Below are 14,634 nucleotides of genomic sequence, written 5' to 3' on the forward strand. Positions count from 1 at the left end.
GTGGAATTTTGAACACCTGGGCAGAGGCGGAGCCAGGGGCAGCCCAGGTGCACCTGCGCAGCAGGGAGACAGAAAAGAAATCAAGGAGGGGAGCACGTAACAGGTCTTTGAACCAATCTTAGTCTGGCCCCTTGCCTGAGACCAATTTGCCATGGGAGACCCTACCAGGAACACAAGGTTCCAGACAACACAGCCCCCAGGTTCATCAGGGCAAACAAACCTCTCCACCACGGTAAGGTGCTGGTTCTTCAGTTTTGCTAATGTGTTAGCAAGCAGTTAAAAGACTGTAAAAAAAATCAACCTCTCAGCAAAGAAGGAGCAATACATTGTCACTGAAGCCACAGTTCTGTACCCCAGAAGAAGGTAAGCTTGATCTTCAACCTTGTTTTCTCTTTGGTGTGAGTTTAATATCTGGCTCTTTGCTAGAAGTAGTATTTACCAGAGCTTATTTGCTAATGTTGTCAATAACCGTCATGCTGTTTGGTGCTGGGCCCTGAACATTAGCAAAGGTTAGAAATGTAGTTTTTGCTTGTTTACTCTTTGCAATGTGTTTGATTGTGCTTGCTCAGGGAAAGAAGATACATTTGGGTTTTCTGCAGTTTCTTTGTTTGAACAACATCTAGTCAGAAACTAGTTAGTTATTAGTTGTCACTAGGTTAAGCAGTTATTGGAGAAAAAAAAAGACACTGTTTTGGTTAGATACAAATATTTAAAACAAAGGACAACTGTAGGTATTTGGAGATCATTTGCAAAGGTATGTTTGTATGATGCTAGCTAGCTAACAGTGCAATTATGGCTCACTTACTGGCCAGGTGGGTTGGACCAACAAGTCCTCCAACTCATAGGACCAAATAGGTCGATTGTTCAAGCTCTTATTATGACCAAATAGGTTGTTTGTTCAAGCGCTTAGTAGCCTACGACCTATAATCAAGTTTTAAAGTTTTCGACCTCTAGTGCTCCCGTTGACTGCAAACGTTACAGAGGGTCGTTTATTCACAAATAACCCTCTCTGTAAAATCCTAAATTGGTATTTGGAGATAATTTGCAAAGGTATGTTTGTATGATGCTAGCTAGCTAACAGAGCAATTATGGCTCACTTACTGGCCAGGTGGGTTAGACATATGCAGGTGGTTTGATATTTACAATGGCTCTTGTTTTTGCATATTTGGAAGCTTTACTTACAGTAAGGTAAATACACCACACTATAAAATAAAAATGTTAACCATTATTTTAATTGTATTAATTATCACAATACAAATAGGTAAAAAGTGTATCTTTAATATTGAATCGTAACGGCACCAATACATTCTGCTAAAATCCTCTATACCAGCATATTTAAAACGTTGCAACCATGTTACCAGCAGCTTTGTGTGAGATGCACCTACTTGCCATAGTCAGGTTATAGACGAAAAACCAGCTGAATATTTGACTTTCTGCCCAAACTTATTGTCAGCCCACATGATTTAAAAGCAGCCCTGTTTGGTGTGAAAATATCTAGCTGCCTCAATGTCAAAAAACCCTAATGCAATACTGGTACAATTGCTCTTAAGGACAATGCAGCAGAGAACTCAGATCTGGTGAACATCTGTGAAATTAAATGCACTAAAGTGGTTAAAGTTGTGGGGGAAAACTAACCATAGGACAGACTGGACAACCTCACTAGAAGCTGAAAATGTCACTTTAAGTATTTGTTTTGCTGACGCAGAGCAGTTTCACTGCTGCAGGAGGGATCTCTCATATTGATCGTTGGCACTGTGATGATTCTGCCGAGTGGACACTTTCAAGTGGGCTGGGTCAGTTGTTCCAGATGTGTCTCGTTCAATGCAGTTTGTGAACTGGTGTTCAGCGTGTTATGTTGGTAAAAGCTGTTACTATTGCTGTACTGGAAGTTCACAAATATATTCTAGACCACCATATTACCACCTGCTGCATTAAAGTACACTTTAATGCATGTATTATTATGAGGCATTTATTAAATATATAATATTCTGAAATGTACCATTCTGCAAAATTAGTGCTTTTACTTTTGGTACTTTGGGGATTTTAATAGTTTTGTATTTTTACATAAATTATAGTTGAAAGAATTAGTACAAAATCAATACAAAAGAGAGAGAGAGAGAGAGAGTAGAGAGAGAGAGAGAGAGGAGAGAGAGAGAGAGAGAGAGAGAGAGAGAGAGAGAGAGAGAGAGAGAGAGAGAGAGAGAGAGAGAGAGGTAAATATTGTTGACAGCCCATTTCACTTCTGTTCATTTGAGGACTGACAGTTAGTTTACAAGTTGCTTGTTATTGTGAAATTATATAACAGAATGGGGTCAATTTGACCTTTTCTTTTTAAATGAAAAATGAATAGGCCTACCTGTTTGTAATCACACTTCATGCTTCTGTGATTTCTAAGGATGAGAATGAAAAGGAAAAAACATTTGATAAGCGAACCCTTTTGGTGCATATGTTTAGCTTTGCATCTCAGAACTTTTTACCCTGAATCCACTTTTGTGTATGGCTGCTCAGATGTTTATGAACTGCAGTCCAAAAGGTACACAAACATGGTGGTGAATTGCATTCTTTTTTTTATAGAACATATAGATAGACAGTAAAGGGTAGTGAGAGGGGAGGAGATGCAGCATGGAGTGCAGTAGGACGCAATCTAAGTACACAGTGCGCCCCCCGAGCCACTGGGGCGCCCTGTATTATCTTTTTTGACAGTTTTCCAGTGCCACACTCTGAGAAAACATTACGAAAGTCAGTATTCAAAGTAGAGAGATAACTTTTATGCATGCAAAATCATTGTTGTTTTTAAGAAGATTGTGAAACCCATGTAGAGTTGGTGTAAACAACATACATGTGCAGCAGTGAAGAGTGACTGTATGATATCTCCAGAGCCCGGTGAGAGAGCACGTCTCGTATCCCCTGCTTAGTGATTAACAGGTTGATTATTAACGTAAAGCTCCTGAGTCTAATTGTGCAACCTGAAGTTTGCATCTGTTTGGCAAACAAGTGTACTCTGTAGAGGGCGGCTCACAGGGGCTTGTCAGGTCTCTACGCAAGTTCTGCGTCATTAATCAGGACTGCAGGGGATTGGACCAAATCCTTGTCCAAAACAAACTTTCTGCCACTGAACCCCAGTGGATGCTAACACAGCAGATAACCTTTTTGCAGTCTATCAGACACAATGATGCTATTGCAAGACTTTAGGCATCAGGATTTTAGTGAAATAGAAAAATACATGAAGAAGTGTCAAAATTACTAAGCTACTTTCAGTGAAACTGAGAGCAGGGTGCAGGTGACGTAATGTGTGCATACAAATGCTCCTATTATAGGCCGTCTGAAGAAGACATTTGCAAACAAGAACCCTTCTGTTTAGTGTCTATATGCTAACATTCACCAGTCTATAATTAAAGAGCCTTCTTTGATGTTACAGTTTGCATTACATTGGAAGGAAACCTGTCTTTTGTGCTGTAGATACTTCACCACTTTAGTAAAGTAGACCTACTCTGATGATGTATCTTTTACTCATGGGGAGATGGGTTAAAAGAGAAAAGACAACAGTAGAGTTACAAAAAGGCATTGCATTCCTGAAGAATTTTAAGCCAGATGAAAAAACAGACCTGCTGCAGAAGAGATAATATATTTTTTATTCCACCCATTCCTTTCTTCCTTTAAAAACCTTTATATTGTGTTATGCTAGTAGTGGCTAATGTACCCTCACATGCCCGTTGTCTAGCAGTATTGAGAATTCAGAGGTCTGTTAAGCTCTTTTCTTTATTTTTTCATTGGAATCTTTAGCCCCAACTGACAATACATCCCTTTTATCAGTTTCAGCAATTCATAAGCCTTAACACAGTTCCCTATATAGCAAAATAAGGTGCTCCCCAAGTCTGTAAACAGACGTTGATGCGGAAAATAGAAATCACAAATGGTGTGAATAATTTACCCTTCTTGCAGCCTGTCCATGGAGTAACTGGTCTCTTACCTGAACAACATTTCAAATGTGAGGCCACTTTTATTAAATGCATGATTGTGCAAACTTGGACAACCGCTAGTAGTCCAGTTCCATCCAAACCTTTCAAACAAAAAAGAACATTTTCTGATTCAAATCTGATTCAAAATGTATCATAATTTGAATGTAATCAGTTGAAGAGGACCTGCTATATGTACTGTAAAGGTATTTTAAATACCTTTACAGCCTTAAAGGCTCATTCTAAGAAAAAGATTAAATCTGATGATTCTTAGCTTAAGATGATTCAGTAGTAATGAAAACATGTTATGCATATTATATTTTATTTCTAATAGCTCCTGCTTAATACACACTGGCCCTTGAACTCTTACTTTCCCTTGCACTTTGACGCAATGGAGCAAGATAGAGAGAGAATCCAGCACGTAATTCCTGTCTCTGTTAGCTTTTTCAGATAAAGCCAAATACGTGCATATGAAGACAGTCAACAGATCAATACCTTTTACGCAATGAAGTGGTCCCAGGGCCTTACAAATACTCGCAGGACCCCACAGTTAGTCATTATCAGACTGAAGGATTGCAAGCAACAACAAGACTCTTTCTCTGATTTTGCAAAGAAAAGTGAGAGCAGATTAGAATAAATTGCAGAACAGAAAATCTACAGTCAACATAGATCATATTAAATACATTCTTCAAGTGCAGTGGATCTAACTCATCTGCAAAATGCAAGCTGTTGCTCAGTGTTCAGTGTGCACCAGCCGGGCTGCTGGAGGACTTCTGCGAAAACAGACCGACTTTTCACTGCTGCGGACCAACAAGAGTGCTCTCAGGAGAGGAGCAGCCTGCATCCGTCTCCTAAGGTAGGTTAGAAAATTACATATAATATATAGTAGCAATACAGTCTATATATTTTTCCTGCCGAGTGCTGCCTTTTATAGCTCATGACTTTCAACTTTTTGTCCTCATTTTTCTACAGCATTTCTGAGAGTGTGCTATTGAGCAAAGGGGAGCCTGGAGTCCAGAAATTAGGACAGAAACGGACAGATACTGCACACAGAGGGCCTTTGAGTGTTGGACATGGGCTTGCTGTTCCTTTTACACAGGTAGGTCAGTCTCCTACCAGAGACCAATGAAAAGCAACTAAACAATTATTGTGTACCTTTGAAAAAAGTCTGTTTTTCAAAGAAAAAAATAATGGAGTTTAAATTATGTTTTCTTTTCCATCTGTAGCAAATGGAAAACCTCTCTTACGACTCCCTGATCATAAGAGCAGCCTCTGTGGTTACAGACAGTTCAAGTACTTTGCTCTCCCAGACCTCATTGGCTCTTGTAAATGCCCTTACAGATTACTCAAAGGTAGGTTTTCATCCAATGTGCAGCTTATAATTTCCAACCACAGTCTGAGAAGAAAAATCTAAATAAATATATTTTCAGGCTTTACTAAACAACACAAAGATCATCAGTGTCCATATTGTTAGTTTTAATTGCAGCTGTATCACCAATAATTATAAATCTGCATCTTTTCATGATTTTACACAGAGAATAATAGCACTAAGAAATGACACTGACTTCAGTTTCTTTATGTTTTTTTTGTTGCATATGTACAAATCCAGACTTTAATTTACATTTTAAAATGTCCATGTACTGTCCCTGACTGTCGGTCCTTCTTCTGTTTGCTAACAGGCTGTGCAAACACGCATCATTGTCCAAAGGCGGTATTTAGCTTCACTGGGAAAACTGACCCCATCAGAGGAGGATTTGTTTCTGGCGGCAATCAATGCCCAGCGTGCAGAGGTTAGTTTTGGAAAATAAACCTTGATGTACTCTAGCATTCTGGGTTTCTTAAAATGAGCTTTCACTCTTTGCAAAAAGGATAGATTAGATACATTTATAATATTGGGTGGTTCTCATCTCTGTTCTTATATGTCTGCCCTTACAGGCAACTGACAGGCTACAAGAATGCAAACGCTTTGAGACAAACTGGATAAATTCTGTCAATGTGTGCAAAATGGCAGCCGAGGCAGCACACTCTTCAGGTGGGTAAAATGTCTAAGGACAGCTGCATCTCTTAATGCATTGTGAAATGTTGCTGTATTTATAATGATGGAACAAGGAGGGGATTCAAATCACTTTTATGATACCATGTGTACACATTGGTAGAGCTTCAATAAAAGAAAAATGATTTTAAGTTCCACATTGAATATTTTAACTTATGATAGTGTTATGTCAACCCTTGAACTTTCTTAGCACTTTGATTAAATGTGTGTTATCATCTGTGTGTTTGCAGGAGCCGATCAGGCCTCCATCACAGTGAGGGCAAGCATCCAGGTGGCCCAGTCCCAGGTGGGGGAGGCTCGGAAACTGGCAGCGACAGCAGATAAGAAGTTGGCCGAGACTAAAGCAGAAGAGATCCAAAGGATGGCAGAATATGTTGCCTTTCTAGATGGAGAGGAGCATGAGGTGCATGAGGCTTATCTACGAGAGGACTAAGTGATTGATTGATTGATTTCCCTATCATGTCTCTATTTATTTTTTGAGCCTGTAAGATCTATATGTGTTTGCATTTACACAAAGAAGATCAACATTTGACAAACTGAATGAAATAAGTACCTTCTATTAGTAATTATTTAATGTTGCATGAATCCTTATTTAAGACTATTTATTTGATTAGTTAATATTAGCAGCCCTTTTCTGATCAATGATGAAGTTATGATTCAATTCTTCAGTATATATTGGATGGCAGTGAGGGCTTATCCGACATTGGATTACATTGTTGTTTATTGTCTATTTATTGTATTTTAAAGCTACCGTTTCCACTATTGTATTTTTCCCTGTTCATGTAATAGAACATTTAAAATAAATCTTTGAGTATTTTAATGTGTTTATGGGTCCTTGTTTGCCGTCATATTACATGATCCTAAATGAGTGGGTGTGGCTTTGTGGTTACTACCAGGTTTGGGGGAAAATGGAAATCATGGAAAACGTTTTAGCATACAAGAAAAGGACACGTTTCTTTACAGTTACAGTTACTCTAAAACAGACATATTCAGATGACCGATACACTGAGTATACATTTGGATTTTAAATAGGATTACAAATGTAAGAGACATTTTAAAATAAGGAACTATATATTACGATTTGCGCAGACAGTAGGCAATTGCAGGGGGAAATGGTCGCTTTGACCAGAACAGATGGACAAATGACTCAAAACCTCCTCTGTAGCTGTCCTGCTATAGTTGGTGTCTCCAGAAAGACATTTTGCCATGATGAGACACAAGCCGACTCACAAAGTTGAACACAGAAAAGTGTCACGTCTGGTAAAAAAAAAAAATAGCACAGTTAGTTCAAATGGTGCGAATGGATCTGGCTCTTCCTACATCTAGGACATGGTTAAACCGTACACCCCAGCGCGTGCACTACGCTCTGCATCAGCCAAACGACTTCGCTGCGCCCTCGCTGCGAGGGGGACCCAAGTTCCCATCGGCAAAAACACGTGGGTTTGCTGTCCTGGCTCCAAGATGGTGGAATGAGCTCCCCATTGACATCAGGACGGCAGATAGCTTGCACATCTTCCGGCGCAAACTGAAAACTCATCTCTTTCGACTTCCACTTCGAGCAGTTAGAACTATTAACGAAGCACTTTTATACTAATAAAGGACTGGCTTACCTAAAGCCAGTTGAGTAGCACTTGAAATGTTTGGCTCTATGAAACCTGATGTACTTATATGATTCTGTTTTCTTCAAGGTTGTGTCTTCCTGGTCGAATGTACTTATTGTAAGTCGCTTTGGACAAAAGCGTCAGCTAAATGCAATGTAATGTAATGTAATGTAAAAATGGATTCAAGGATTCCAACACTTGAGTGTTCTTTCAAGTTTTTCTTGGCACAAGTGAACTGTATGCAGTTTGTGATATTATGGAATTATATGATGGCAACAGCAGCTGTTGTTGAAAGCTACTGATTTAGGTCAAAATCAAAATGCAAAAATGCCACGTCAATTTAAATAAGGAATGTTCTTTGCATCAACAAAAAAAACCTTCTGAAAGACAAGAATGGGTATACTGCAACAAACATTGATGAGTTAAGCAAGAATATGCATGTGTAATTTCTGTAGTGCTTAACATTCAGTGTATTTTCAATAATGATATCTATTGTGGGGTTTATTTGTGTAGCAATGTAGTCAAATTCCAGTTTATAACAACAAACAGAATTACAAGTAGAACTTTTTGAACATCCGTCCAAATCTTAGCTACTGTGAAAGTGAATTAAAGGTTTAGTCATTTTCGATATGTTTCAATAAAATGATTTAAATGTTAGTACAATGCTTTCCTTGAAGAAAAAAGGACTTTGTCATATTCTATTTTTTGTATACAAGCCAAAGGAAGCGTAGCTTTTCAATGCATGAGAAAATGTTTCATCCCTGAGGCCATAGATGAGAGGACTCAGACATCTGGGAGCTAGTATAAACATTATGTAGTTATTGTACCTGACATCAATATATAACTGTAAATCAATCGGAAGTAAAGCAGCTTCAATGAAAGGGCACCACAGCTGGATGAGACACAGTAGCAGCTGGAAAGCATGAAGAATGACCGTTCTAAGCCCCTTCCATGTTGACTTCTTGTTCTCTCCTGATGCAGCTTTGGCCACTTTCACTATTTTAACATAAGATACTACAATAGTAATTAACATGAGCAAAAAGTACAACTGGTTTATAGCTGACAACATGTGCACTATTGATGTGGTCTTTTTTGTGATTAAGTATCTAAAATACTTGCTTTTCTTTAGGCTGCATAGCTGCTTTAGCTGACAAAAGCTAAATAAAGTCTGACCATCAAGTGGATCTTCTAGCTTTAAAGTGGCTGTGCCATGCTTTAAAATCCCTTTCTGACAGCTAGGTAGAGTCTGGGCCATATATAGTAGGGGTAAGAGGGAATGTTAACTGAGCATTGTGGCAGTATTGTATTTCAATGCACGGAAAAAGTTTTCATCTCTGAGGCCATAAATGAGAGGACTCAAACATCTTGAAGCAAGAGTAAATGTTATGTAATTAAAGTACCTAATATTGATGAATAACATCAAATTAACCGGGAGGATTGCAGTTTCTATAAACGGGCACCACAGCTGGATGAGACAGAGAAGCAGCTGGAAAGCATGAAGAATGACCGTTATGAGCCCTCTCCATGTTGAATTTTTATCCTCTCCTGATGCAGCTTTGGCCACTTTCACTATACCAATATAGGATAAAATTATGGTTACAAACATAATTAAGAAGTATAACTGAAATACCACTAATTTAATGTGATCCTGCCATCGGAGAAAGACAAATAATTGCATGGAGCAAATCTTGTCTTGAGTATACATATTAGGGGGGGCTGATGCAAAGAAGACGGAGAGAACCACAATACAGGGAACAGCGCTGAGGCCGTGAATGATGAGGATGCAGTGCACAGCGCTGCTTGTGGAGCACAGCTCTCCGTGTCGCAGGGGCATGCAGATGGCAACATAACGCTCCAGAGTCATTGCTGTCAAAGTAATCGGTGTGACAAAAGAGTACAGAGATAAAAGAATATAGAGAATGATACACAGGCCAATTTTCATTGTGAACTGAAAGTAGCTCAAGTTGAGCAGGACATCAGACATGATTAAAATAAAGCTATCAGAGAATAGTGTTACAGCAAATAAGATGTAGCGCATGGTTGTGTAGAAGAGGTCCTTTGAAAAAAAGGTCAAAATGAGCAACAAGTTGATACAAAGGAACACCACCACCAGAATCTGCACTATGATGACCCGGTAATCAAACTGACGCTGCCCAAACTTACCACCAGCCAATGAATTGTTATCTGACATGTTTTGTATTTAAAATGTGTGTTGCACTACCAAAATGAAATGATATACCTTCTCATATCAAAAAAGATCATTAAACCTATAACATTAACTACGTTTAAGCTTCCATACAGTACTGTGACTTTGCGGCACAATTACAATTCAACAATATAACATAAACAAGAATAAACTGTTAAAATGTGCATCATCATAAACACAGGTCAACATGAGAGAAAAGTTAATTTAAAGTGTGATGTGTGATGTGAGTTGACCTGCTAGATCTGGTCAATGGCTTGCAGCAGCTTTGGAAGACAAATGTATTCTAGTGAGCTGTGCAGTCTTTTGATTGTTAGACAAGCTTGGCTATTGGTCTGTCAAAAACATGGACTCTGGGGGAAACTATGGTGTTAGTCTCATAGGTATTCCCAAACAAATGTCAAGTCATATCATTTCGTAAAACACAAGGCCCAAATCAATGCAGAGTGACTTGTATCTGTAAATCTGCATCTGTGCCTCTACATCAACTTTTTTTATGGTTTAATATTTGTGAATCTCAATCCTGTGTATTCTTTTAAGATTGGCTTTACCATACTTCGTAACTCAAAATCAACAAAAACAGACACTACGCTACGTAACCAGTACTTTATCAAATATGATGCAGAATTGAATGAGGGATTTGTATCTCTTAATTGCAATCTGTATATCATTGATTAAATTACATACAATGGCTTAATAACTTTTAGAAACCTTAAATGTTCTTGTAAATCATCAATTTACCATTTATAATTATGTTTTGGGAATCTCAGAATGTGTGTAGATCCTTTTTACTCTTTTGTTTTACTGTGCCATTTTATATCACACAAGTGCAAGGCAAACCCATGCTCTTGAGTAAATAGTGGTAATGTCACATCTATGGATGACAGAAGAAGAAGAAGAAGAAGAAGAAGAAGAAGAAGAAGAAGAAGAAGAAGAAGAAGAAGAAGAAGAAGAAGAAGAAGAAGAAGAAGAAGAAGAAGAAGAAGAAGAAGAAGAAGAAGAAGAAGAAGAAGAAGAAGAAGAAGAAGAAGAAGAAGAAGAAGAAGAAGAAGAAGAAGAAGAAGAAGAAGAAGAAGAAGAAAAGCCTTCGCCAGATAAACATTTAAAGCTGCGACCTTTGAAAATAGGATAAATATACGATGAAGTATTTCATTGTTCTGTGTTTCATGTTAATCAAAAGAGTGAAATCAACAAGGTTTGTCCATTTTAATGTATGAAGCAGGGGGAAAGCATGTTTTTAAATCAAGAAACTGCTGATGTACTACAGTAATATTCACATAATGTAGAACAATATCTGAAATCATATCAAACTGAACTAATATCTTATAAAAAGTTGTTTCCTGCAAAAGTCTGCATTGATTTGGGGACATTAGGTCACATGACATGAAATCTATTAAAGGTGACCTATCATGCTATTTTTAGGCAATAGCATAGGTCTCAGATATATACAAATATATTAAAAACCTGTCTATGAAGTGTTTTGCTCAACATACCAAACAGATCACCCATTCTAGCCATGCCTCATATCCCTCTATTTCACTTCCTGTTTCAAAAGTGCTCATTTGGGGTATAAAGCTTTTTTTTTTTAAATGCTAATGTGAACATGCACCGACCATATTACATCCAAAACAGTCGCGCATTTTTTCGGATAGCAACGTTTCTGATAGGGCCGTGGGTGTAAAGCTAGCCTACATTTCCAATATTACATCATATCGGACGCAAATCTGGATCAGCTCCATTGTAGCCCCGTTTTTAGAGATTTGGGTACGGAGGAAAAGAGAGAGGGTTTTATTTTCTGACGCTGCATGAGTTCCCTGACACACCGGGGACACATATTTATGTATAAAAGACATCAAAAAGTGCATTTTGCATGATAGGTCCCCTTTAAAAAGAAATGATACATTTTCAATTTAGAATGCTGAAGCTAGACTAAAATCCAACCAAAACAGGTGTGTTTTACTGTCGCATCCACTGTAGTAACCCAATTCTACATAGATTTGAGGTCAATAGGTCACACAACATGGAAGCTATTGAAAAGGAATTAGACTTTTCAAAACATAAATGTCTGAATTTTCAAGAAAAAAAAACTAAGAAGATGGACTAAAAATTAAATAAAAACAAATGTGTCCAGTACAGTTATAATATCTGATACGGATTTGGAGTGATTGGGTCACATGACATGGATGGTATTACAAAGATTGGAACATTTCAGTAGAAAACTGCTGAATTATATATATTACTTATATATACAATTGAAAATCCAAAAAAGCCCAAACCTAAAACAGGTGTGTCTTATTTGTTGAATGTAGTAATACACTGTCCTATTGATTTTGAGTCATAAGGTCACAGAACATGGAATCTATAAAAACATATTTGTTTATCATCAAAACCTTGTGGGAGGAAGCAATGCCAGATCCATGGCCAACCTTAGCTTGCTTGCAAAATACTATCGGAGTGGGTATGTTAGTTGGCTGGCATGCTAAATCCCAGCTAACGTGATCCCTGATACATACATTACAACATAACCCTTACTCGTGTTTAAGCCATGGCCATCCCTTTACAGAGCCATATAGTCTTAATGCTGCAATGAATGCTTTCATTATTTGTAATTGTTATTGTTATTGTTTGTAATTGGCTGTTAGACTAAACATATTATTGCTGACTTCCTTTATAGTGTAACTACAGATTGTTTTCTAAATCTGTGTTTTTTGGAAACAAACTGAGTTTAAACAGTGTCATAAACCAAACAAAAAAACAAGAGGTTGTATAAAGCTAAAAGTTTGGACATATTAAACCAACCATCTAGACATTAAATGAACAGTCAATGAAACTGAAGCACCGGTTTGTCAAAACTTAGCATACTGCTTGTTTGTTTTGCAATAACATTTTAAACTGATGTCATTGTTTTGTTTGTGCACCTGGTAACTCGCAGTCGCTCACACAGAGGTATCATGAGGGAATACGAGGGTGATGGGCACTCAGCAGACAAGGATTGTTTTTGTCCATGTGGATTTAGACTCCAAAGAAAACAGTGATGCTAATGAGTTGAACATCAATATTCTCTGATGGCAAATAAACTCCTGTGAAAGTTAATTGGTCCATTCATTATTGATACTATCCCTTGTTGATTTGGGGCTCTGAATGAAGATGGCACAGCAGAAGAAAGTGATTAATAGTTGGCAAACTATTGATTTGTCTTGCTGTTTCTGTAATCAACAACAAAACCACTTGTTTAATGTAAAAGCTATAGAGTCTACAGCACATGACAAGATGATCACAGTGATGAAGCTATTTTGGGAATGAGGTTCAATTAGTTTTTAGGTATTAAGTTCAAAACAACATAATTGAACAACCAGATGTTATTGAACTAATGATGGCGCTACATGATAGTTCAGGTAATAGGATAACATTTGTACAATTCATCCTCTGGGAAGCATGAATATCTGTACTAAATGTCCATCCAAATAGTTATATTGTAAGTATGTTTGTATAATAGATATTACAACAAATAATTCAATGTCAACCTTTTGGTAGAGCCATACAATACACCAGCGGATCACCAATGTCTGTTGGATTTACCCAGAATTGTCAACCTGCTGCTGGCACTGGATAAAAGATCAGGAGGTCCCTATGCTATCTAGAATACCTTGTCTAGGGGCCAGGCACCAAAACATGTTTTTATTTAAATCCACCAAATATTATTTGAGGTATTTCAGCCTGGACAATAGTTGTGGCAGATCCAACCTTGACATTCCTAGAGCCATGTCACCTCCGAGGTGATTAAACACAAGCATTTGTTCACCAACAACTACATCAACTGCCAGGAGAGAATCCACAATTAGAAGGAGTCTGAGCCAATATCAAAGCATATGGATTTGGTTAAAGGGGTCCTAAAATATTTACTGGCCTTTTTGCGGGGGGCTTTTTTTATATTTTGTTATAACTTTACTGGGCTAGAGTGCTGACAGTGTATGGCCCATACAGACACTACATTCTGAAAGTGATCATTATGAGATATTACACTGATAGCCTTGGCTTGTTTTTCATCATCAGAAAATGTTTTCCTCCACATAATGATGATCATAATTAGTCAGTTATCTGTATTCCTCTGTGTGATAATAAACTCCAGTGAACTAATTAAAAGTGATGACTAAGGGCATCATTAATTATTTAAAGACTGCTTTGTTGATGGTGTCGGAAAATATGTCCTACTATATTGTATAATTTTTTAATATATGAACCAAAAGTATTGTTTACACACATATTAACTGCACTGTTGGCAAATATAACATGATAATATTGAATAAGTTAAACATTGGTATACAGCTATAATAAAATATATAAATGACCCATTGACAGTTAAAAAATATAGTTGAACCCTATATTTCATGCAAACATAACATAACAATCCGTATTCAGAATGAGTAAATTCATGAAGGTGTATTGCTCTAAATAAGTAGTAATAATGTAAGGCCTGATTACTCTTACTATTTAATGTGAACTGTTCTCAATCATATCTCACATTGTGCAACAACATATTTGGAATCACGTACTACTTGTTGTATAGAAATGCATAGGTGCAATAAGTATGACATACCACATTGAGTTATATAAAGACACTCAAATAATAAATGAGAGTAAATTAATGTTGAATTATGATTTATTTGCATGTCATCTTCTTTAAACCAACTGTAATTATTTATGTGATGTCATTCTTTGAAAGAGAGACAACCACCCTCAATTAACCTCTTCCATTCATCACGAAAAAAAAGTATAACCTAGTGGCAGTTTTGGAACGTACCTTAGTACATTTACTCAAGT

At 37.4% G+C, this 14,634-nt stretch overlaps 2 protein-coding genes across 2 annotated transcripts; one reads left to right on the top strand and one right to left on the bottom strand.

Annotated features, from left to right (window-relative positions):
• Positions 1-4,504: 4,504 nt before the first annotated feature.
• LOC117540398 (diablo homolog, mitochondrial-like) lies at positions 4,505-6,829 on the top strand. Its single transcript, XM_034207060.1, has 6 exons — positions 4,505-4,812; positions 4,929-5,055; positions 5,183-5,308; positions 5,636-5,746; positions 5,892-5,988; positions 6,240-6,829. The coding sequence occupies exons 1-6, from the start codon at positions 4,676-4,678 to the stop codon at positions 6,440-6,442; spliced, it is 801 nt and encodes a 266-aa protein (XP_034062951.1). The 5' UTR covers positions 4,505-4,675; the 3' UTR covers positions 6,443-6,829.
• Positions 6,830-8,301: 1,472 nt separating this feature from the next.
• LOC117540421 (odorant receptor 131-2-like) lies at positions 8,302-9,801 on the bottom strand. The gene is made up of 2 exons (XM_034207087.1): positions 9,186-9,801; positions 8,302-8,624 (listed from the first exon to the last, which is right to left on the bottom strand). Exons 1-2 carry the CDS (start codon positions 9,799-9,801, stop codon positions 8,302-8,304), a joined length of 939 nt encoding a protein of 312 aa, XP_034062978.1.
• Between the last annotated feature and the right edge of the window lie 4,833 nt (positions 9,802-14,634).

Source organism: Gymnodraco acuticeps, unplaced genomic scaffold (genome assembly GCF_902827175.1).
Source record: "Gymnodraco acuticeps unplaced genomic scaffold, fGymAcu1.1, whole genome shotgun sequence".
NCBI classification, from domain to species: domain Eukaryota; kingdom Metazoa; phylum Chordata; class Actinopteri; order Perciformes; family Bathydraconidae; genus Gymnodraco; species Gymnodraco acuticeps.

What these genes read in the sequence shown, in the direction of transcription:
- LOC117540398 (XM_034207060.1), top strand. Translation starts at nt 4,676, where the DNA reads ATGCAAGCTGTTGCTCAGTGTTCAGTGTGCACCAGCCGGGCTGCTGGA. An exon ending in GCCTGCATCCGTCTCCTAAG is followed by an intron (nt 4,813 to 4,928) that starts GTAGGTTAGAAA and finishes ATTTTTCTACAG; the next exon opens with CATTTCTGAGAGTGTGCTAT. An exon ending in CGAGGCAGCACACTCTTCAG is followed by an intron (nt 5,989 to 6,239) that starts GTGGGTAAAATG and finishes GTGTGTTTGCAG; the next exon opens with GAGCCGATCAGGCCTCCATC.
- LOC117540421 (XM_034207087.1), bottom strand. Translation starts at nt 9,801, where the DNA reads ATGTCAGATAACAATTCATTGGCTGGTGGTAAGTTTGGGCAGCGTCAG. An exon ending in CATAATTTTATCCTATATTG is followed by an intron (nt 8,625 to 9,185) that starts GTATAGTGAAAG and finishes TTACTATTGTAG; the next exon opens with TATCTTATGTTAAAATAGTG.